Here is a 22,192-nt window from a genome sequence, read left to right on the forward strand (position 1 = left end):
GGCGTTGTCGATGCTCCTTCGAACCCTTGATGTTGCGTCCAAGAAGGCCAACCAGCGTCGTGAAAAGAACGGATCAGGAACCGGGAAGGCAAAAAATGCGGACCTCGGCTCGAGCGGCTGACGGATATAAGTTTATCCGGAATTGGACCTTCCTACCTAGGCATTTTTTGTTTGTATAGCCGGAACTGCCTCTTTGGGTAAGCCGGGCCCTTTGTTGGCTTTGACCTTCCAAGTGTTGCTGCGTCAAACATCAGATGAAATAGTGAGAGCCAACAAGAGAAGGAAGAATAACCTGAGAGAGAATATCATTTAACATACGTAGATACCAATCCTTCTCTGCGCCTTGCATGCACGAGTACTTGCGCGTATAAATCTCTTCGTTTGGGTGGCTATCTAGGCTAGTTACTGCATACTACCTGTCGTACAATTTCAATAACCTGTTTTCTTCTTCTTGCCCTTTCATGTTCCGTTTTTTATCTCCCTTGTTGTTTTCTTTTTTTTTCTTTTTTGTTGTTTTTTTCGCGCGTATTTCTCGAGTCAGTGTCGTGTTGCTCGGTTTGGTCAATTTTCACCCATTTTGACGCTTTCTCGTCATTGTTCGGTTTGTATTGAGTTGTGTTTCACCAGCCTGGGCCAGCGCCAGCGTTTGCACCACCTCCCCAAGCGGCTTCGGGCTCCATAACGTTACCTCCAGAAACCGGAACTGCAGCTGAGCCTGGCGCCTCGTTGTAGAAACCTCCACCGTTGCCGCCGTTTTCATCATTGGCGCCTTCAGCCGGTAGGGGACAGCGACGAATAGTGTGGCCCACTATTATAAGAGTCAACATATATCATATCAAGGGTATAGCTGTATAAATATAGGGGCAGGGGGTTAGAATACTCTCTCCACAATTACTGCATTTAACCTTGCTCCAGTCCTTCTTCTTGGTGCAATCGCGACTAAAGTGACCCACTGATATATACATTAGTTGATGACCGCTTGTTGGAACCTTCATATACGTTGGATTATACTCACTTTCTTCGCAGTTTCGGCAGGTAACATTCGCCATGTTTCGAGGCTGGTCACAGTCTTTGGCGATATGATCCTCGCTCCTATAATAAATACTACTGTTAGCGGAGATAGGAAGGACTAGAAGACTGGAGTACAAATGGCTAACTAACCCGCAGTTGCGGCAAGCACGCGAACCACCTCCCTGAGGACAATCTTTCGCAAAATGGCCAACTAAGAATGACCCAAATGTTAGCAAATCCTTGCAAGAGCCACTAAGTTACTGCGTTTAATAATACCTTCATTGCAACGCTTGCATTCAACTCCTTCAGCAGAGCGAGGCTCAGGGCACTCGGTTGAACGATGACCGCCTTTTCTGTATCATGGGTGAGCAGCTATATCCACCAAATCATCAATTAGAGATACATACCCGCAGTTACGGCAAGCAAACCTATCAACACGAGCTTCTTTGCAGTCACGAGCACGGTGGCCAGGCTGTTTGCAGTTGACGCACTTGACCTCCACACGTTCGACGACAGAAAGCTCCTCCTTACAGCTCTTCATAATATGGCCCATTTCTAAAAGACAATAGTTAGGAATGGTTGGCTAGGTTACGACCATATGATGTATCTTACTGCCGCAGTTAGAACACTTGGGGACCTGGCGATCGAGAGGAAGGCCAGCCTCGGCGAGACGTTCGAGGTTCTCTTCAGGGGAGGCAGGCCAGCGCTCCTTGAGGTTGATACGCTGAGGTTTATCGCTGAAGTAGATACCGATAACATACTTGCAATTGAGTTTTCCCTGGAGGTTCACAACGGTATGGCAATCACCAATTTCACGCTCCTAGTAGCCCTATTAGTACTTTCTAGCCGATCTGTAGTATACTATATGCCACTTACAAGGCCTATCAAATAGACGTTGAGCTTTTCCTGACGCAACAGCTTTTCGATGTCAACATAGGTAGCAAGGGGAACGGCCTTGCTGTAGATTTTCAATCCCTATATTATCTATGTTAATTATAATTATTCAAATAAGATCAGGGATCACTCACATCACGAAAATCTTCCAAATCTCTCTCCTTGCTAGCCTTCTTCAAGATACCTAGTGCTTCCTCTGGGAGCTTGTCAGGGATATTATGCTGCTCAAACTTGCGGTTCTGAGTACATTCCATGGTTTTGTGGCCTAAATACAGGTTAAATCAAGCCTTTGAGCCGAGTTTATGAAGGGGCCAAATCTATACCTTCACCCTTGCAATTCTTGCAGATATCTGGTGGACGTTCTGGGCACTCAGCGGCCGGGTGCCCCACTTTCTCACAAATACGACAGGTACCGGTGAAAACACGGGGGTTTGGACAGTCGCTCTTGTTATGGCTATTACATCACATCAACAAAAAGGTATTTGTTATCAGAAGGCTGAGTGTTCATACCCTTCTTGACCGCAGTTGAAACAAGCTCCAGTAGGCTTTCTTGGTTCGGGACATTCGCGGGCGAAATGGCCGGACTGTCCACAGCTTTATAGAGTAATGATGTTAGATATTTGGACAGGTAGTAGAAATATTACAGGTAATGATTAGATAGAACACTCACTTGCGGCAGGTATCACCATTTGCGTCACCATTATTTGCTTCAACTACCATGTTGTTGGGATCACCTCCTTCGAAGCCGTCACCGCCATCATTCCAGGCTCCGGCTGCCTGGTCACCACCATTGTTCCAAGCGGCGGATTCTAAAACCAGTTCATGTTAGCTAAGTCGGACAAGTACCCCTCAGCTCAAAATATATATATATTGGCCTCGAGACCTGGAGTCTCGCAAACGAAGGCCCGTCCTCGTAAGGGTATGCTTGTAACCATAATTGGATAGTGATAGTGACTTACCGGCCTCTTGTTTCCAGTCACTCATGATGGACTGTTGACAAGATATTTACTTTCAAGGAATATTAGTCAGGACACCAGGGAGGACGGAAGAAAGATTGTAGAAAAGACTCTTTCTCCAGCTGGGGTGGAGGGAGGGCAGATCCTTTTGTGGAAGAAGAAAAGACCAAGATCAACAGCATTACAGATGTTGACGCGCCACAGAGAGCAAATCACAAGAGACTTGGGCAGAGAAAAGACTTACAGAGTGTAGAAGGGAGCCTTGGGTGTCTGCCTAAGTTAAGAGGAGAGGACTGAGAAGTTGACCTTAGTGTTTGCAGAAGAACCAAATGGTTGAAGTTGTTGTTGTTGCAAAAACGCGAGAAGAGGAAGAAGAAGAAAAGAAGAAGAGATTTCAAATGACAACACGCGTGCTCCCCAGCAACCGAAAGAGACAACACACCTTTAGAAAAGTGTAGAATATAGACAGGGTTCAACCATTTTATATCAAGCAGCATGAAGGGAATTAAGCCGTAGGTATTTTTATTGCTCTAAAAAGTAGTATAGTGGCTTCATTAAATGGATATTTACTATAATAGTGTAATCGCCTTTTCCCACAGGGCACTTCATGGTCTACCAGCATTTGGCAAACGCCGGCTGGTTGCATGAAATGAAGTATATTAAAACAGAGGCATGCAGTGAGCCGCATGCAGAGGTATATGTAGAGATCCAATTAAACATAGCTGTATATTTTCATCATCTACTTACATAGACAGTGGGCTTATACAAGTAGATGATGATGGCTGCTGTGGCATACTCGTCCATGACATATATGTGGAGGATATGACCGAAAAAAGTGTTCTAAAGCTTTCATGTATAATTCATTCCACGTAGAAAAGGATGGATGGGTATTTGGGCTCATCCTCAGCTCTGGCATCAGAGTATATTTAATGTGGCAAGCAAAGGACGAAAAGCGAGCGTTTTGAAGCTGATGTTTGATTGCCAACTTTGGAGACATCAAAAGTGCCAAGCAAATGTTTATATAGTATATTAGTAAGCCATATGCGGTTTATAGTTGATCCGACCGAAGGAGGTTCCAGGCGCCCATGGAGAAAACGACCTCCACCCTTGGAATCTTCCGTCAGAAAGCCGACATACATGATATTCATACCTAGGAGTATCATTCAGGCAAGAGATATAAGGCATAAACATAGATATCCTTATAGTTATTGCTACGGCATCGTCCTCACTCTTTCTATTGTATATAAATAGAAAGAAGTGCGATTTTGGCCTTACGACCGGCTCATAACTATTATTATCCCTTTGCCCTCTAGCAATACTTATAGATTCTCCGGGATATATCGTATCTCTAGCCCAAGCCGTTTCGGATCTTTGGAGTGCATGATGGAATGGCAGCTCATGACATCAATGACTGTTCTACTGTGGAAAGTATGTGTCAGTTGAGCCGGCCATCCCGCGAAAGCATTTATAATTGTAGGCCTCGTTCATATTTCTCGATAAAAACCTACTTTTGCTACCTCTCGAAGCCCTATTCATCCTGTGTAAAAGGTGTGGGCACTCATGGCTTTCGTTTTTCTTGTGCTTCCAGCTATCATGCTGTTGGCGGCACTTTTTGCTTTGATTTGCACCACACTCGTTTTCATCACAGCGTGGTTTATACTTGATATTATCAATGAGAATTCGCCATATCACCATGTAGACAAGTCCTTGGCCAATAAATACCCGACCAACAAACCTTTATCTATCGAGGATACTCCTGCTATACATTCTCTTAACGACGATGTAGTATACTACATCGCCTGTACTCTTCCACCTGTTGACGCGGCTTCATTCGTGCTGAGTTGCAGGGCTATTTGGCAAGCTACTACAGGTCAAAACTTCCTCAATAAATTGTACAAACTACCCAAGGGTCGCCTAAGGCTCCTCGAAAGACTAGAAGAGGATTTCCCTCTACATGTGCTCTGCTATCGTTGTGAGAAGTTTCACTGTCGATGCAGCCAACTACCACCGCTGCTGAAGTCTGCTGAATGCGATCTAGACAGTGGGGTTTTCTTTCTTGGGTCCCCTTGCGAGGACTTGGCTACTACGTATTTCACATACAGGCAGGCCAAGGAGATCATGAACCATTATCGGTTTGGTCCTGCCAATGGACGTGGCGCAACTGACGTTATAAACCACCATACTTTTACTCAGCTGGATGAGACCTTCCAGACAAGAACTGCGTGGAGTTTTGATGTTAAGCTTATCAACAACATGTTGGTTCTCAAGCAGGATACATGGGTTGTATACTTGTACAACTGTGATAAGAGTATGGACCATGCAGTGCAGATATGTGGGCACTGGGGTGAGCATCTACTATATGGAATTGAAGATATCAGCCGTGAGTCACATCAATGCTACCGGTGTCCTTACAGCTTGTCCGAGAGAGAACTGCGCATTTACCACCTAAAACAATTACCTGGCCATGCTTTACTCCACAGCACCCTATGGGAAAACCTCGGATCTTGCCGAAATACGGGCTCGAATTTGTGGAATCATGCATCATGGGGAATGCCCTGTACCTCCCATCCTCTCAAGATCACCCCTGAGGAAACGAAATACCGACAATATTTCGACAACGAGTTGCCGCGTCGAGATTGCTGGGGCAGGCGGATAACTATATTAGATGTCAACTGCTCTTTTAAACTGAAGCCGATGCTTGATGTCGTGGAAACCCATCCCGGCAACAAGTGGTCCTGGATAAGTCGGTTCTTTCGTTGTTCCGAATAAATGCAGAGGATCTTTTGGCACTGGCGTTAAGCGTATCACAGCTCCGAAGCAGGGGAGATTTTATTTATTTTTTTAATAAGATTGGTTGATTATAGAAATCTACACAATTAGTATCCATTTATTATACTACTTTTGAGAACTCGACTAATATAGCTTTTTATAAAGTCTTGTACTCTAAAGACTCGCTGACGATGGCCATTTCACGGATATAAAAGGGACAAAGTGAAGTTCTTAATTATTTTGTCCATCGTCCATCTTCCCTCTCCGAGTATGGAAAGCATTTTACTTACTACCAAACTATCCTTGTGTTTTTTTGTTTGTTTGCTTTGATTTTTTTTTTCAGTTTTTTGTTGATAAGAGACGAAGTCGCCTAGCTCTGAAGCTGTGACTCTGGTTAATCAGGATAAGCCTGGTGGTTGCCCCGTTTTTGCTGCAAAAGGATGTCGAGCGAGAACCAGGAGTCCACCACATCTCCCGAAGTAGAGGAAGGGCCGCAGGTATATCGCCCTGGTGGCTTCCATCCTGTTCATCTAGGAGAGGTGTACAATGGAAAGTACAAAGTACTGAGAAAACTTGGCTTTGGGAGATATTCAACCGTTTGGCTTGTTCAAAATGAAGAGTTAGTCCCACTCCAGCCTCACTTAAGCAAGAGTCCATCTAGCTAATAACAGCAATAACTATTTAGGAAACACAACTTTAGGGCATTAAAAGTTTTGAGTGCAGAATGCTATGGGGCCGAGAAGGATGTATATGAGCGTGAAATTCTTGAGCATCTGCGAGCTGCGGATCCTTCACACCTTGGCTATGCCTATATCTCAATGCTGGTCGATTCATTCCAACATCATGGCCCGAATGGATGCCACGTCTGCCTTGTTTTCCCCGTTATGGGCGAGACGCTCCGGAGCTTCGGAACCTGGTTTGATGAGCATATGATTCCTAACCAGATCATGCGCCGTTTTACTATCCAGCTTCTCTTGGCCCTGGACTATGCTCATGACCACAATGTTATTCACACCGGTAAATCTTTCACTTGCACTTATGCAGTTTGCAGCTCATTGCTAACTATGCAATCTAGACATTAAACCAGATAACATCTTCGTCCAGATCAAGGATGACTCGCTAATTTCGGAACTATACCTGCCAAATAACCCTGCTGGTCCAGCGGATGTTGTCATATCAACTGATCCCCCGATCATTCGATCTCAGCCTCTTAAGTGGGATTACTTCCGCAAGGGAGCAAACCTCCTAGAGTTTGATATTGCCTTGGGTGACTGGGGTGTCGCTAGTTGGACTGATTCTCACCTTTCCGAGCTGATCCAGCCTGTTGCTCTTCGAGCTCCAGAAGTACTCATAGGAGCTCCCTGGGGTCCAAGCACCGATCTTTGGAATCTAGGAGCTGTTATTCTAGAAGTGTTTCGTGCCGTACGCATGTTTAGCGGGAGAGGCCCACCACATGGTCATTATGAGGTTCGGTACCATCTCCATGAGATAGTGGATTTTTTTGGGCCATTTCCAAAGTCACTTTTGCAAAATGGTGACCAAGAGCTTGTCCAAAGGTACTTTGATAGTGAGGGGAAGATAAAAAACTTGCCTCCACTTGCCCGTCCCGCATTAGAATCAGAGGAATTTCTGGGGAAGCTGGATGGAGAAAACAAAAAGAAGTTTGCAATGTTCTTAACATCTCTCATGAGAATTGATCCAGAGAAGAGGAAGTCGACAATGGAATTACTCGCTGAGCCTTGGCTCGATGCTGTGGTAGCCTAGCTTTTGATAATGGGTTTTAGAGGAGGTATGACTGCCACTATGCCTAGAGTATCTCTATTGGGATGCAGACGATTATCTGAATATCTGTTAGTAGTAGAACTCTCAGCACTCTATTGCAAAGGAAAGCCAGGTCGTATTCAATCGAAGTATTTTATCAATAAAATTTAAACACCCTTTCATAAATACTAATAATTTTCCCACAATATCCCCTAGAGAGGCGGCTTCAACGATTCTTCATTTACCTCGAAGACGAAGAAGTTTTCCCAGTCTTTTCCCCATATAAAGGTGAATGTTCTTCAAATTCAAGGCAGCATGATGGTAGCTCGATACAGCAGACACCTTCGATACATAAATATACCCCTACCCCCAGCCACTTTCATGGTTCCAGGACGTTAGCGTTCATAATCTGATCGAATATTTGCCCCGTATTAACACCATGAATTTTAACATCCATGAAATCTTCTGTCAATGGCATCAAAGAAGGTTCATCGACCGTGACTTTGAAAGCTATCATTTGTGTACCGACAACTCGGAGAACAAATACTTTCTGTTGACCCCTTGAACGACCAGAATTGAGAGCACTTATGGCATTTTCTAAAGCTTGGTTGTCCACAGGCTGGCCCTGTAACATGGTTTGATGCTGTGGTTTTGGTTCAGTGACTATCGCCGCAATATATGTGCCAGTAGGCAAGACTTTCTCGATAACAAAGCCTGGTCGTGTGCTGTCTAGCCGGAGATTTTTGGATGTCACAATCCAACTGTCGCCATTAAAATTATCGTTAAGAAGGCGATTCCATAGGCCTATTGCGGAGTCGTCCCTTGGATCTTGTGCTGTTCGGTCGTATTGGATCGCGAGCGCATTTGTGTTGATCAAGCCTCCTTGTGTCGGCATATTTCCTACAAGCGGTTGGTATCAGGGAGTGAAAACAGCAAGCCTTTATAAATGATAAACAATGGACCCAATATCTTGTAAATAGACGGTATAAAGGCAGGGGAAGATAGCACGCAGACAATAGAGGAAAAGAAGGATGGTAAGGGTGCATTCAAGCTGCAGCACTGTATTTGTACCAACAATTCCAGCGTCGTTTCCAGCAATGATTTGTCACTCTGCATTGCAGGTTTCTTTCATCCTTGTCCATTGAGATGTCCCATATTTAAGGGGCGGTTCTCCTGGGTAGAACTGCCATATAAACGGTTCTATCATCGAGGGAGTGATAGTAATGTATATCCCAGAAACAGCCTTCACCCTTCAACGCCTCAGTAAAAACAGCTTCGAAGCTTTGAAGCGACAAATAAACGCCAAGACATTTCTTACATAAGCATATAGCATCGAGTTGGACAACTTTCTTGGTTTGATTTCATGCTTGACGACGAGAGGAAGCATACATACATCACGGAGAAGGAGATTGAACATGGAGCAGTCCCAGGGACAAGCACAGCCGATACCAGGCGACCTTAACTGGCGCCTTAGTGCTCATCCACTCACTCTGCTCTTCTTTCTCGGATTCAGAATAGGTACGGGATATCTCTAGGCACCAGCCAGTATCTCTCGAGCCGCAATTACCAGCTTCTAGAAGAGCCCTGCTAATATCATGTTCAGGTAGTCTGCTCATGTACTTGTTTGGAGTGCTCTTTATCAAAAACTTGTACGTTTATATCTGGAATACAACGACGAGGATATCACCCTATCTACAATCTAGCAAATAAACTTACCATTTGGGCTCTGACAGTATCCTCGTCTTCATCATCACACTCCTCCTTCTTTCCGCAGATTTCTATTACTTGAAGAATATTGCAGGACGCCGACTGGTGGGGCTACGATGGTGGAACGAAGTAAATATGCAAACGGGTGAATCACACTGGGTGTTCGAGAGCTCCGACCCAAATACCCGTGTCATCAGCGCCACGGATAAACGGTTCTTCTGGCTGGGCCTCTATAGCACGCCAGCCTTGTGGATTGGACTGGCAGTACTTGCCATTATACGACTGCAAAGTGTCATCTGGTTGAGTCTCGTTGGTATGTTTAATCAACGTCATTCACCTGGTTTACGTGGATGTAGCTGACAAAATACTGTAGCAATTGCCCTTATCCTAACCATTACCAACACACTAGCGTTTTCGAGATGTGACCGATTCAGCCAGGCTTCCTCATTCGCCTCAAATGCCCTATCTGGTGGTATTGCTGGGAATCTTGCGACCGGCATGTTTGGAAGACTATTCAGATAAACATGGGCAGCAAAGGATGTGTCCGTACTTCTTTCTATCAATATATACCCATATTACCTACCACGCCATAACCGGCCTCAAATATTTCTGGATGGGTTATTAGATACTGCCCATTTGGCTTATGGGAAATGTGTTCTTCAATGCCGGGAGTTTGGCGTTGTCGGGTTGACTGGTATGCAGCTGCTTGTGCACCCAAGAAGCTTTGCATACTGTTTCTTTGTATCATACTTATGCCATTTTTAATGGAGCTGGTTTCGAAACTAATTCGCTTACTTGAGAGAAGGATGTTGTATAACAAAATTTCCAAAAAATTTAAGAATAGAACCAAGCTGTTATATCTTGGCTCTTTTCTGCGCATCCATGACTTTACGCATATGCTTAAGCTCCTCTCGAACAGAAAGATCTCTCAAAATCTCTTCGCTTCCTCCGCCAACAACATACACCCTGACATCACGGCTGATGGCCTCAATTCTTGACCCTTTACCGGCCTTATTATACCCAGCTCCCCCCATAATTTGCTGAGCCTCACGACACACCTTTTCTAAGCAGCGTGTGCTCATAACCTTCAGCAAAGCAGTCATCCCTCCAATATCGATTTTCTGCCCAGCTTGCTCAGACGATTTGATGGTATATGCTAGTTGATCCATAAACGCTTGACAAGGCTCGATTAGCTGGCCCATCTTACTGATTTTTGCTCGGATTACCTGGTTAGCCAGCAGAGGTTGACCGAAGGTCTCCCGCGTCGTAGAATATTTGAACGCGTCCTCTACGCAGACGCGTGAGAGTCGAATACAAGCACTTGCCAGGCTTAGGCGCTCTGGATTGAAGTCTATGTTTTGCCATGCCGTTAGCCTAGCTGGTCTGTTTAACCTTTTAATCGCATAGCTATAACGGGGGGCGGAAGGCCGTACTGGACATGATATACTTGAATCCTTCATTCTCCTTACCAATGAGATTCTCTGCTGGTACTTCAACATCGTCAAATTCCAAGAAAGTAGAGCCACTTGCATGGACACCGGAGTTGAACATTCGTCTTCTCGTGACTCCCTCAGCTGTTAGGGGGATAATAAGGAAGGATATGCCTCCGTGGCCAGGTCCACCGGTTCGAACGGCAGCAGTGCAGTAGTCCGCCCAGATGCCATTGGTAATCCACTTCTTTGCTCCATTGACGATATAGTGGTCACCAACCTTCTTTGCCACGGTCTTGATCCCGGAGACATCGGACCCCGCTAATGGTCGTTAACTATTGTTTGATCATAGGTTCGTGTAAAAAGGAGGTATAAAGGAGCGTTACCGTCTGGCTCAGTGATCCCTAAACAGAATCTTATATCACCACGAGCAACTCTTGGTAAATATTCCTGCTTCTGCTTCTCGGTTCCAAAATTCATAATTGGGGGACATCCAATGCTGTTCCCGCCATTTAGGCCCCAGATAGGTCCGCTGTAGCCCACTCTAGAATTCGAATAGGCGTATCAGCATATTGGTATAGAGTCATAGCCCGGGTATCCATACCTATTCAACTCATCAGCAACGATCAGTGTGTGGAAGACATCCCATTTCGCTGGTTCAATGTTTGCTGGCAGGCTGACTCCGCCCATGTACTCCGGCTTAGATCTGTCTATGATGCAGAAGCCACGTCTCGCAAATCTCTTGATGGTCTAAATTTCGCACTTTCCGTTAGATGTACTCGTACCGTACTGAAAGATGAAGCCTTTGATCCATCTTTACTTGAAAAGGAATATGATAAATAACGAACTTCTTCCGGGACAAAGCCTTGTTCTTCCCATTCGTGAGCATAGGGCATCAGCTCCATCTCCACATACTCTCGAACACACGCGCGGAGTTTCTTATGGGATTCATCATGGTATGGGGAGCAGTCTCGTGAGTACCACTGCGGCTCAGCGTAGGGAACAGGGGAGCCAAAGGGAGTATCCATCTTGTGTCTTGTGGGTTTTCTAGTAACTTTGAAGTTCACGATGAAGGGTTTACTCCGTACTATTTATTGCGGAGGTGGTTGAACTTCCCCAGAAACAGCATGAGAAATCCGGGTAAATATAGAAAGTTAATGGATCGTTTCTGCGTTCTCGCCTCAGTTTCATAGATTTATACGAGTGTTAACCAGGCGTATGAAACCAGCAGGTCTGTGTTAACCTGGTGTTGATGTTGCATAACTAATGCAGGAGATGCCTCGGCACAGCCTAAACTCAAGCGGATGTAAGAATTATGCAGTTGACATGGAGCATAAAATGCCGATGTCCAGTTACTAGGAAGACGATATTAAAGCAGGCCCAAATATGGAATGAACCGTCGAGAGATGAAGGGATGTATAAATGTTTGGCTGTTATTTTCAGCGCATTCTTAAAAAACCTGGCACATCAGGCTGATATATACAATCGATCCGTCCTGATAGTATATGTATAAGAAGACATCTCACAGCTTAGATGGCTTCCACACTGGACGTCGCTTCTCCTTAAATGCTTGCATACCCTCAATCGCATTCTCTCCCAGCATCAGCTTCTTCGCATAGTTATCCCATATCAGTGTTGAGGCGTGCTCCACGCTGGCGGTTTCCCATCCCTCTCTGACACCAGCACGGTTAACGATGATGCTATCGGGGCTCATGGCGGCTATCACGCTGCCCATCTGAACAGCTTCCTTGATCAGGTCACCAGCAGGGACTATTTTCTGGACTATCCCCCACTCTTTAGCTTCCTTAGCTGATAGTGTATACGTTGTCAACGCCAAAAGCATCGCTCTTTGCAGGGTAAGTATTCGGGCAAGCCGAGGTAGACCACCACATAGAGCTCCTGTCCCTCTTGCGGAATCGGGGAGTTTGAAGTCTGCGTGTTCTGCTGCAATGACGAGGTCACTGTTTAGTATGATTTCGAACCCTCCGCCATGCGCATGGCCGTTACAGGCTGCTATTATCGGTTTCTTGCCGTTGCGGCGAGTGAGCCCAGCGAAGCCGGTGGGTGGGTAGCTGACTGCCTTTGCAAGGGAGAGCTCATCGAGCTTCTCCATCTCTAGACGATCTATGTTGTAATGGTAAGTCATACAGTTGGTAGAATAAAAAAGAACTATTGCAAACCCAACCTTTGATGTCCATTCCAGAACAAAACGCCTTCTTTCCAGCGCCAGTGATGATACCAACGCGTCTATAGAGTAATTAGGAAGGCAAAGTCATTGAAGCTTGTCTTTTCAGTCGACTCTCACAGTTGTGGTTCCTCGTCCATCCACTCCCAGACACGCTCCATTTCCCATGCTGCCTGGAAGGAGAGCGAATTCATCTGAGCTGGGCGGTTGATGGTCACCAGCAGGACATGGGGAGCCGGAAACTCGAGCAGCACACATGTCACTGGTGGCGGCTGGGTATCTGTAGGTGCAACCATGTTGGCGATTCTCGATTATACTGATAGATATATCAAGACTGCTTGGAAGTTGAAGTGTTTTTGGAACGGAAGAGTGGCTGAAAGCGGACGATCACACAGCATAAACAACGCGAAAGCGATCCAACATGTTATATCACACAAACATATATCCAGGGCGACAAGCTTCTGGAGGACCTTTGTACTATGTAGGTTTCTAGCCAGGCGATGGCGCTTGGGGGCTTGATACTTGATTCGTATTGATCTTGATCGGGTCTAACTACAGAGAAGTCGCTCGCCAAGTGTGATTTCTGCTGGGATTTCTTCATCCTTCATCCAAGCAAACCATCTGGGAAGAAGACAGTGCAGCCATTGATCTTTCTGCCGAATACAAGCATGTGAAAATGTCGTCGGGAGACCGTTGCAATCGCAGGGGAGAGAGATGGACTTCTACCAGGACAAGGGTCGATAACATCCTGCATACTGAACTCAGCTGAGCTATATATAATATGTATCAACAGGATTTATCTCGACGGGACGAGACACTTATTTCTCGCGAACTCGGCCGATCTACCGTGAGCTCGTATCGTCTCGGTAAAGGTCAACTACTATATACAAAAAAGGTACGCAGTCGAGAGAAGGCCATTGGTGTGGCCTGTCTAACAGCCATGAGCCCAGCCCAAGCCACGGATCGAGGAACGAAAGCTCCCCACACTACGCGGATATCTGGTTCTCGAAATATCGTGGCCCTGGATCCTGTCTGATCAGCGGGCTTATTATTGAGGACATATTATACATAGTATGTGCGGACATCCTGGACGCTCCAGAGGCTGCATATCGCTGATGCAGGGCGCAAGAACGAACAAAGTGCATCGTGTATTTTGAGACTACCAACAGAGAACGATGCTGTCGACAGACCGATGATAAGCTGTATATACTAATCATATACGCAGAATCGATATCAGACAAGTGTCGAGGCCCTAAAGGGCATGGTTCCTTGCATCTGTTTACATTGCAATCGGGGTCTCGTGGTCAACAGCTATAGAGCAACATCTCCCTGTTCCCATCAAGAGAAAGCATCCTCGACATGCCCCAATGCTGATCAGTGCGATGTTTCTGCATAATTTACTTCACAGCCAGTTAGTGGGCCATTTGCAAGCGGGGAGAAGTGCAGCATGGCTTCGCTAAGAACAAGGGATACGGTCTGTACGGAAATACTGGCGGGACATGGGAATGAAAGTCCGTCTGCATAGTAGTGTCCTCTACGTAGGAAGTGTGCTGGACAATACTCTGTAGATACTCATAAAGGACCAGGCCTTTGAGACGTGAACATACGTCTACCACTCGTCAAGGTAGGGAATATCATCATCTCAAATATTTGAAGAGGACGAAAGAGCCAGGAAATGCCGGCCCTGGCCCGCCTGGTTATACATGAAACTAGCTCGAAGATGCCGAGGACTCCAACGGCTTTCTGCAGGCTCGCATCAAGTTGCACATTTAACAAAACATCCAGCTGTTGATAATACGACAAGCAGTTGAGAAAGCAGTCATACATAATGGCCACCAAGAGCGTGCTAAGACGAGCTCTACTCTATGGTAAGTTGTGGGAAGTTACCATAACACCGGCTGGAATCGCCCGCTAACTATCCCAAAGTCCCCGGTTCATCACAGCGGATGCTCGATAAGTCCCGAACACTGTCCGTCGACTGTGTCGCCTACGATCTCGAAGACAGCGTCACTCCATCAAAGAAAGCAGAGGCTCGCACGCTGGTCCGCGCAGCTCTCGATCAGCCGTCGCCAGCAGGCGTCAAAGAGCGAGCTGTCCGCATCAACTCCGTAGGCAGCGGGCTTGCACTGGCAGACTTGACGGAAGTGGTGAGCCTGGAACACACAAGTTGCATAAATACAATATAACCCAAGTACTGACGGTCTCCTCCAGCTTAAATCCCCCAATCTCTCGACGTTGGTGGTTCCAAAGGTCGATTCCGCGTCAGACCTCACCTTTATATCAGACGTGATTTCGCATACGCTCTCGACTTCCACTTCCAGCCGACCGTCAATATCAATACTCGCCCTCATAGAAAGCGCCAAATCTCTCAGCAATTTATCCCAAATATGCACGGCCACACCTCTCCTCTCCGGCCTCATTTTTGCGGCGGAAGACTTCGCTTTAGATCTGAGCATCACGCGGACGCCGTCGTTAAGTGAATTCCTCTACGCTCGGTCCGCGATAGTCACGGCCGCAAGGGCATATGAGCTGCCGTCTGCTATCGATTTGGTTTGCACGTCGTATAGACAGAGCGATGGCGGTGCGCCATCGATTCTAGAAGAGGAGTGTAGGTCTGGCAAACGGCTGGGGTTCAATGGTAAGCAGTGCATTCATCCTACGCAGGTTGAGGCTGTTCAGGGGATATTCAGTCCCGAGGAGGGAGAGGTGGAGTGGGCTGTTAGGGTGGTAGTTGCCGATCAGAAAGCAGCGGAGGCTGGGAGGGGGGCATGGACGCTGGACGGCAAGATGATTGATATTCCTGTTGCGGAGAAGGCGAGGGCGATTGTAAAGAAAGCAGAGTTATGTGGATTTGATGTCGATGGGATGAAGGATAAGTGGAAGGATCAGGAGCCACAGTGAGGGCCGTTTACATGAGGTGAGTACTGTTTATGGGATTTATCTACGAATATGCCGATGATGGTTTATGAACGGTGTAAATATCGGGAATTACTTGCATTGTATGAGACTCTAACTAGGTAATAAACTTATCGATTCCAAGGTCGTCTGTAAAAAGTAAGGACCATTGCATTCCTTGAGGAACCAGAGAGAAGTCGTCTAAGGTACCGTCATATCACAGACCAAGAAGCTTAAAAAACAACCTGCTCGGCCAGAGGAGTTGATAGCAAGTGCAAGGAGACCTTCGATTAAAATTCGTATCATTGGAATATACATAATTATCGGTCTGGGTGTAATGGGGTGCTGCTGTTGTCATGTACGTTCTCTTCATAAAAACATTTCATTCGTTATTGCGTCAGTCACTTGTTGAATTGGTGACTGGGTCAGGCTTTCGTGGCGGCTCCGTCTCGCTTCAGTAGCTGTATCTTTCCCATCTTGAGGATGGGCGCGGGTTCAGGTGACGATGATGAGGCCTCTGCTACGGCCCCGCTGCCGTCTTCATCATCTGCGTCGTTCATGGTGATGGTAGTAGCAGTAGCAGTAGCAGCGGCTATGCCTTGGCTGGTCTCTCCAACAGCGTGTTCAGTGTTCTGGGCCTTTGAAGCAGATGATGGTGATGGTGAGATTCGGCCACTGCTAGTACTAGCCGTTGGATTGATGCCAATTATAAAGGCAACAAACCCGCCGCGTTCGCCGGGCACGCTGAAGTCACGGAACACGTAGTGATGTTCGGCCAACCAGCCCTTGACGGCCTTGCCGACCTTGTCTTTGCCGTTTTTGCTATGATGGCCACTGCCGGTGATGACGTAGAGGTAGTGCTCCCGAAGCTGCGAGCTGTCTTTGAGAATATTGTCCAGATAGGCGATTGCTTCGGTGGGGACGAGGCCGTGTAAATCGATATAAAACTCATCGTCATTCTCGGCGATGCGTTTTCGGCCCTCTTCGAAGAGAAGTCTGGCGGCTTCACGGTGGCATCTCCGCATTGCATCGTTTTCAGCCTGGCCTCTGAGCGAGAGGGCCTTTGCCGCGCGAGCATCATTGCGATTCCAAGCTTGGGCAGCACTGTAAAATGGGGTTAATAAAAAGTAGATATATATCGAGGGGGTTAGGAAGAGATGATTACCTTTGAAGGAACTTGTTCCTAACATTACCGTGCGTTATGGCGTCGACACGGTATTTCAAGTAAGGCTGAGTCCACTCGATGCCGGTCTCGAGCCATGGGATGTGCTTTGGCGATGGAATAGCTTGGGCTTCGGTGCTGATCTCACGAGTGTTGCTGGCGGATGATCGAGCTCCTTTCTGTGCCCCCTTTTTAGTGGAAGGTGACGTGCGAACAGCGTCAGCCAAGGAGGTGCCTGAGGTTTCTCTGCTCTTGTTGACTTCGCGATGCTGGTTGCCTCGTTTGCCGTGATGCTTCTTAGGCCTGTTGCTAAGTGCTTGAAGCGTAGGGAAGGCTTCTGGGTCATCAACCGCGGGCGCAGACGTGTTTGGTGGTTCGCGGTTCTGGTGTTTGCTTGTTGGTCGAGAGTGAGAACGCGAGGCGGACTGGTTCAAGATATTCTTGTTCTTGATACTCGAGGACGAGCCTGGGCGCATCTGAGGACTGCCCGCCATGAACTGCATCTGGCTTCGAACTAAGTAATTGCTATTGTTCTGCCATTGTTCTGTGGTTGAGGGTGGCTGGAGAGGAGGGAATGCCTCATAATTATCCTGCAAAGGATACATATTCTGCTGAGTGTTTCCAGAGTAACCAGAGACACTCAAGTGGTCGCTGTTGATATTCATTCCTCCGATCAGAGATGATGGATCATGAGAAAAGGGACACGACTCTCCTGCAAGGCAGTTGCCCATAAGCCAATATCTAATTATCATTATATTTGAATTAGCAAATGATATAAAGACTAGAGAACTACTTTTTTTGGACGAGACTTACTTGCAGACATGGCTTGTCAGATCATGACTGAACCGACAGTCCATCCGAAGACACTGTCCGGTAGACAGCCAATATTTACAAACGACTGGGGTACGCGCTGAGCTGGAAGGGGTCACTGGTCGTGCTGGATCCATGGCCGTAGACTTTCCAATTAAGACACGGCCTTCGTTGCTGGAAGAGAGAGGCGTTTCCAAGTTGTCCTGTTCGGTGAGGGATGCGATTGTTGCTCCAAGATCGTACCCGTTCGTCTCGAGAGCGTGCTCTATCTCCTCGTTCGTCTTGCGCTCACCCAGCACCGACCTGAGAATGTCATATGGCCCCATATCTGGAGGCGCAACCCATTCCGGGGCAGCAGCACTCAAACCTGTGGACGAAGCCGTGCTCCTGGCATCCTCATTGACCAGCCAATCAACATTATCGCTGCCGAGATCGCCGTATATCTCCGGAGCAGGACCACGGTCTGAAAAGGAGTAGGTGTTGAGATTAGGACTATGAGGGATGGGGAGCACCTTGCCTAATCGTGGCGAAGGCCGTGGAGAGGTGAATGGGGAAGCCGTCAGCGATCTGGGTGCGCGAGGGAATCCCCCACGGGGTACGGGGAAGCCAGACTGGGCAACGGGACTGGAGCCGGTATGCGAGGGAGGGGAGAGCGGAGTGGCCGAACGAGCCATCTGCCATGGTGCGGGAGAAGAGCGTCGAATGACCGTATGTCGAACGGGAGCCTGAGAGGCATCGGACAGGGACGAGTTGCGATGACGCCAAAGAACATCCAGGACCGCATTCTCCAGCGCCGAGTCGGTCAGAGACGACTGTTCGCGCAGAAAGGCCTCCAATTTCTCAGCCTTTTCTTCCTCGTTGTCTTCCTCATTGTTCAGGATGTGCAGACACATCTCATACGTCTCCTCTGAGACCATGATGGCGGGATATAAACCTGTGTTCTTTCGTTTGAAGCCAGAGAGAGAGACGCAGAGCGGGGTGTTTACAGCGAAACGCAAGCCCCCGTGAGGGAGAGAAACCGGGGAAACCAACAGCGAGCTATCAACACGAGTGAAACAGTAACATGGCTGTTATGAGACAGAGAGAAGAGGCAGCTTCTGGCTTGCTGAAAGACCCGGGTTTCCTGCTGTCCTGGATAGAAGATGGATGTGAGTATCCCGGAGAGAGAGCGGATGTGACAGAGTGACAGAGGCAACACGGCATTGCTCTGACCTACCAACTGAAGCTAAGCCTGAGGGAACAATAGGACGAGCTGACGAGATCCAAGGCGCGCGCTGTAGAATTGAATCAACCAGGCTGTCTGTCAACCTGCAGACGAAGAATGAGTGTTGGTTGGCGGAAGACGGAAGATGGTGAAGGTGAGAAGATGAAGAAGATGCGGCTGATGCTGCGTGTTGCAAGTTAACTAGATAAATAAACATCAGAAAAAAACAAGCAAGCGTCTACCACACACTCGAACGGCGATATACACTCTTCTTCGAGTCCCTCTCTGGGATATCTACAGTCTACGGTCTTTTCTACCATGAAAATGTGCCTTGTATAGACAAAAGTCAGGCGTTGCTACTTTTCTTGCATGCAAAAGGCGTCGCCAGAAGAGCAAAACACAGCACGATAGATCAATATAAATAATAGTCAAGTGAGCATCCGGACTCTTTTGAGCCATCTAGATGCCTGCATCTCTTTCACCAGATATCATCTTTCTCTTTGTCTTCCTGTCCTCCTCTGCCCCTTTAATGTTCTAGGCCGAGAATGGAGTAGCTAGTGAGTGTGGCTGTGCAGCAAAAGTTCATCTCAGGTCGGAGATTTAGACAGTCATGTATTCTTCGTATATATAGATGGATATATATATATAAATGTATAGATGTATGATAGGCTGGGGACTCGATGAACGATCTTGGCCGTGCGACCAGCTGGACCGGCGCAGCTCTTCTGTGTAGCGTCCTGGTCCAGCATCTCTCTACCAACCGTGCCGAGCTCTGCTCTGAAATCCTCTGCTGGTCGATGCTGCCGATAGTGTTCAAGGCTGCAGGACGGTCTGGCGCTGCCGGCAGGTCTTCGAGGGCTGGCCCCTTGAGCTTGAGCCTGGGCTACTCGCAGGCACAGCGGTCGTCTTCTTCCGCTTCGATATGGATAGCGGCCCTGAGTATCGTCTCCGCCTGTCTCGCCAGAGCTGAGGTCGGCCTGATAGCATTCTTCGTGAGTTACCCTATTACCTGTTAGCTATACATGTATGTATATGTATATAGATGCAAAGTTGATGCTAATGGGAAGTAGCCAGTATTAACACCTTTGCTGTTGGTGGCTCAGCGACACTTTGGCTCTTCGGCCCGTCCCTCAGCAGACTCTTCTGATTCTTGGTTACTTTATCCCCTGGCCAATACCCTCTGGGGCACGTCGCTGGTTGCTGTCATCTTCACCATCACGCTGTCAGACTGGGATTTCGCTGGACATGGACTGTCGGCTCTCCCTGTTCTCGCCCTGTTGGCAGTCTACCTCACATTCATGCCCAAGACTGAGAGGAAGGCGAGATTCCTGCCACATGTTGATATAGAAGATGCCGTTCGTCCTGTATCCTTGCGTGTTGTTGTTATGCTGCTCGTCCTCTTGGGCGTGGAGGTTGCTACGTTTGGCTTTCCCACAGGTGGGATCTTAGTTACTCTAGCACTCGGCTTCACAAAGTCTCTATCTTGGTATTCCATAATTCAAACAGTATGTCGTTGTCATATTTTTTTTTTCTTAGCATATGTTTAGCTACTTGAATGCTCACAGTACAACACTCAGGCTCGGTATTCTTCCTGGTGTACTGCTACCGCTGCAGGCACTTTTGGCATCATGTCTACGCTCAGCCCCTTTATGCAGTCTTCTGGCTCCAAGGCCTTATCCCATGTAATAGCATCCTTCTTTGCTCTCGGTCAGACCATTCATACGCTCCCAAAGCAGGTTACGGACAGATCCTCACTCTGGGTCTTCTCTATGCTTTCTCTGGGCCCATATATTGCTAACATCATTGCCATCAACTCTGCACACTCTTCACACATTATTCACTACCAACAGCATCCCGTTGAGACGCTGGTTCACAGAGGTCGGGAGGACTTTGAGAACCTTCTCGGACGGCAGTCTCAGAACTACACAGCTGCTCATGACGAGTATCTACGTCGGTACAAGATTGAACCGCCACCGGGGTTTGAAGAGTGGTATAACTTTGCCAAATCACACCAATCCCCCATCATCGATGAGTTTGATATGATTGATCAGGCCGTCTCACCGTTCCGCAGATTGAGCGGTAAAGAGGTTATTGGAATCATGGGCTGCGCTCATAGCACGCCAGACAGTGAACTCTGGCTCTGCACATTCTATGGCTCTCAAGCCAAATCCCAATGCTACCATCCAAGCCGCTCTTTCGACAGGCATATCCAACTTCTTTTTGATACCCTATTGAAAGACATCCCAAGAGATATTCCGGACGTCAAGTTTCTTGTCAATCACCTTGATGAGCCTAGAGTCATGGTTCCTCCATATAGTCTAGGGAAAGGCTCTCCTCAGTTCAACTTGACCAACCTGTCAATGCAGCGGGCTTGGGAGCCACTTACCATGTATTGTCACTTTGAGGGCCGACAGAAGAACCAATATAGGCACGAGGTGGAAACATACGGCATCTCCTTCGTCACCAATCGCACAGAGGATATGGACCTATGTGACCATCCCGAATATTCCACTATGAACGGCCTGTTCATGAGCCCTACCTCCCTTCGTCTGTTTGGAGGCTTAGTACCGATACTCTCAACAGGCTCGCCGCTTACCATGGGTGACATATTATACCCTAGTCCCGCTTACATCGAATCAGAGTTCCAGTACGAGGAGGCAAATGACGTTGAATGGGAGAAGAAACGCAACAACCTCTACTGGGCTGGCTCTACCACCGGTGCTTTTGCCGTGCAAGACTCCTGGAAACACTACCACCGCCAAAGATTTGTCTCCCTTGCACAGAACCTGGAAACACGAAAGCATCTATATATACGCGAAAACGGAGGCGTGCTTAGCAGTGTCAAGTCATCATTTCTCAACAGCAGGTTATATGACGTTGCCTTTACTAAGATATTCCAGTGCAAGTCAAAATACTGCAGAGAACAACGCGCGTACTTCCCCTCCAAGCCCTGGGCAGACAAGGACAAAGCATTTCGGTCTCGGCTCGTGTTTGATATTGACGGCAACGCGATTAGCGGCCGTTACTACAAGCTGCTGGCTTCAAAATCCACCCCGTTAAAACAGACTTTGCTACGGGAGTGGCATGATGAGCGCCTGATGCCATGGGTTCATTACATACCCGTTAGCCAGAGCTTAGAAGAGCTCCCAGAGCTTGTTTCCTATCTCACTTCAACTGCATCTGGGAGGAAACGAGCTAAAGAAGTTGCTGACCATGGTCGGGATTGGTATTCCAAGGCCTTCAGACCCGTTGATATGACCATCTATGTCTACCGTCTGCTGCTGGAGCTGGCGAGGCTCCAGGACCCAGAAAGACAAGCATCTTAATATAGATTAGATTTTGGATAGCTAGATGTTAACCATATATTCCCAAGCCACAAGTATAGATAGATGTTTATACAGATACACT

The 22,192-nt window shown here is 47.4% G+C and overlaps 10 protein-coding genes across 10 annotated transcripts; 5 read left to right on the forward strand and 5 right to left on the reverse strand.

Annotated features, from left to right (window-relative positions):
- Window positions 1-620: 620 nt before the first annotated feature.
- Window positions 621-2,889, reverse strand: MCYG_01078 (conserved hypothetical protein; the record flags this gene model as incomplete). Its single annotated transcript, XM_002850928.1, has 12 exons — window positions 621-808; window positions 896-1,092; window positions 1,162-1,222; window positions 1,288-1,364; window positions 1,419-1,566; window positions 1,624-1,831; window positions 1,888-1,986; window positions 2,040-2,170; window positions 2,229-2,359; window positions 2,416-2,499; window positions 2,576-2,714; window positions 2,865-2,889. The coding sequence occupies 12 exons, from the start codon at window positions 2,887-2,889 to the stop codon at window positions 621-623; spliced, it is 1,488 nt and encodes a 495-aa protein (XP_002850974.1).
- Window positions 2,890-4,421: 1,532 nt separating this feature from the next.
- MCYG_01079 (uncharacterized protein) lies at window positions 4,422-5,630 on the forward strand (the record flags this gene model as incomplete). The annotated part of the gene is made up of 1 exon (XM_002850929.1): window positions 4,422-5,630. One exon carries the CDS (start codon window positions 4,422-4,424, stop codon window positions 5,628-5,630), a length of 1,209 nt encoding a protein of 402 aa, XP_002850975.1.
- A 440-nt stretch (window positions 5,631-6,070) lies between these two features.
- MCYG_01080 (protein kinase dsk1) lies at window positions 6,071-7,394 on the forward strand (the record flags this gene model as incomplete). Its single annotated transcript, XM_002850930.1, has 3 exons — window positions 6,071-6,249; window positions 6,331-6,647; window positions 6,706-7,394. 3 exons carry the CDS (start codon window positions 6,071-6,073, stop codon window positions 7,392-7,394), a joined length of 1,185 nt encoding a protein of 394 aa, XP_002850976.1.
- A 376-nt stretch (window positions 7,395-7,770) lies between these two features.
- MCYG_01081 (uncharacterized protein) lies at window positions 7,771-8,286 on the reverse strand (the record flags this gene model as incomplete). The annotated part of the gene is made up of 1 exon (XM_002850931.1): window positions 7,771-8,286. One exon carries the CDS (start codon window positions 8,284-8,286, stop codon window positions 7,771-7,773), a length of 516 nt encoding a protein of 171 aa, XP_002850977.1.
- A 520-nt stretch (window positions 8,287-8,806) lies between these two features.
- On the forward strand, window positions 8,807-9,620 carry MCYG_01082 (conserved hypothetical protein; the record flags this gene model as incomplete). The annotated part of the gene is made up of 4 exons (XM_002850932.1): window positions 8,807-8,909; window positions 8,995-9,040; window positions 9,125-9,411; window positions 9,508-9,620. 4 exons carry the CDS (start codon window positions 8,807-8,809, stop codon window positions 9,618-9,620), a joined length of 549 nt encoding a protein of 182 aa, XP_002850978.1.
- Window positions 9,621-9,952: 332 nt separating this feature from the next.
- On the reverse strand, window positions 9,953-11,556 carry MCYG_01083 (acyl-CoA dehydrogenase; the record flags this gene model as incomplete). Its single annotated transcript, XM_002850933.1, has 5 exons — window positions 9,953-10,449; window positions 10,532-10,849; window positions 10,915-11,072; window positions 11,133-11,278; window positions 11,314-11,556. The coding sequence occupies 5 exons, from the start codon at window positions 11,554-11,556 to the stop codon at window positions 9,953-9,955; spliced, it is 1,362 nt and encodes a 453-aa protein (XP_002850979.1).
- Window positions 11,557-12,050: 494 nt separating this feature from the next.
- Window positions 12,051-13,009, reverse strand: MCYG_01084 (enoyl-CoA hydratase; the record flags this gene model as incomplete). The annotated part of the gene is made up of 3 exons (XM_002850934.1): window positions 12,051-12,652; window positions 12,768-12,775; window positions 12,834-13,009. 3 exons carry the CDS (start codon window positions 13,007-13,009, stop codon window positions 12,051-12,053), a joined length of 786 nt encoding a protein of 261 aa, XP_002850980.1.
- Window positions 13,010-14,541: 1,532 nt separating this feature from the next.
- On the forward strand, window positions 14,542-15,614 carry MCYG_01085 (citrate lyase subunit beta; the record flags this gene model as incomplete). The annotated part of the gene is made up of 3 exons (XM_002850935.1): window positions 14,542-14,581; window positions 14,640-14,860; window positions 14,925-15,614. 3 exons carry the CDS (start codon window positions 14,542-14,544, stop codon window positions 15,612-15,614), a joined length of 951 nt encoding a protein of 316 aa, XP_002850981.1.
- A 419-nt stretch (window positions 15,615-16,033) lies between these two features.
- On the reverse strand, window positions 16,034-18,497 carry MCYG_01086 (CCCH zinc finger and SMR domain-containing protein; the record flags this gene model as incomplete). The annotated part of the gene is made up of 3 exons (XM_002850936.1): window positions 16,034-16,712; window positions 16,849-17,511; window positions 17,584-18,497. 3 exons carry the CDS (start codon window positions 18,495-18,497, stop codon window positions 16,034-16,036), a joined length of 2,256 nt encoding a protein of 751 aa, XP_002850982.1.
- A 967-nt stretch (window positions 18,498-19,464) lies between these two features.
- On the forward strand, window positions 19,465-22,110 carry MCYG_01087 (conserved hypothetical protein; the record flags this gene model as incomplete). Its single annotated transcript, XM_002850937.1, has 3 exons — window positions 19,465-19,776; window positions 19,855-20,289; window positions 20,350-22,110. The coding sequence occupies 3 exons, from the start codon at window positions 19,465-19,467 to the stop codon at window positions 22,108-22,110; spliced, it is 2,508 nt and encodes an 835-aa protein (XP_002850983.1).
- Between the last annotated feature and the right edge of the window lie 82 nt (window positions 22,111-22,192).

The sequence above is a fragment of the Microsporum canis genome, genomic scaffold, assembly GCF_000151145.1.
Source record: "Microsporum canis CBS 113480 supercont1.1 genomic scaffold, whole genome shotgun sequence".
Taxonomy (NCBI): Eukaryota; Fungi; Ascomycota; class Eurotiomycetes; order Onygenales; family Arthrodermataceae; genus Microsporum; species Microsporum canis.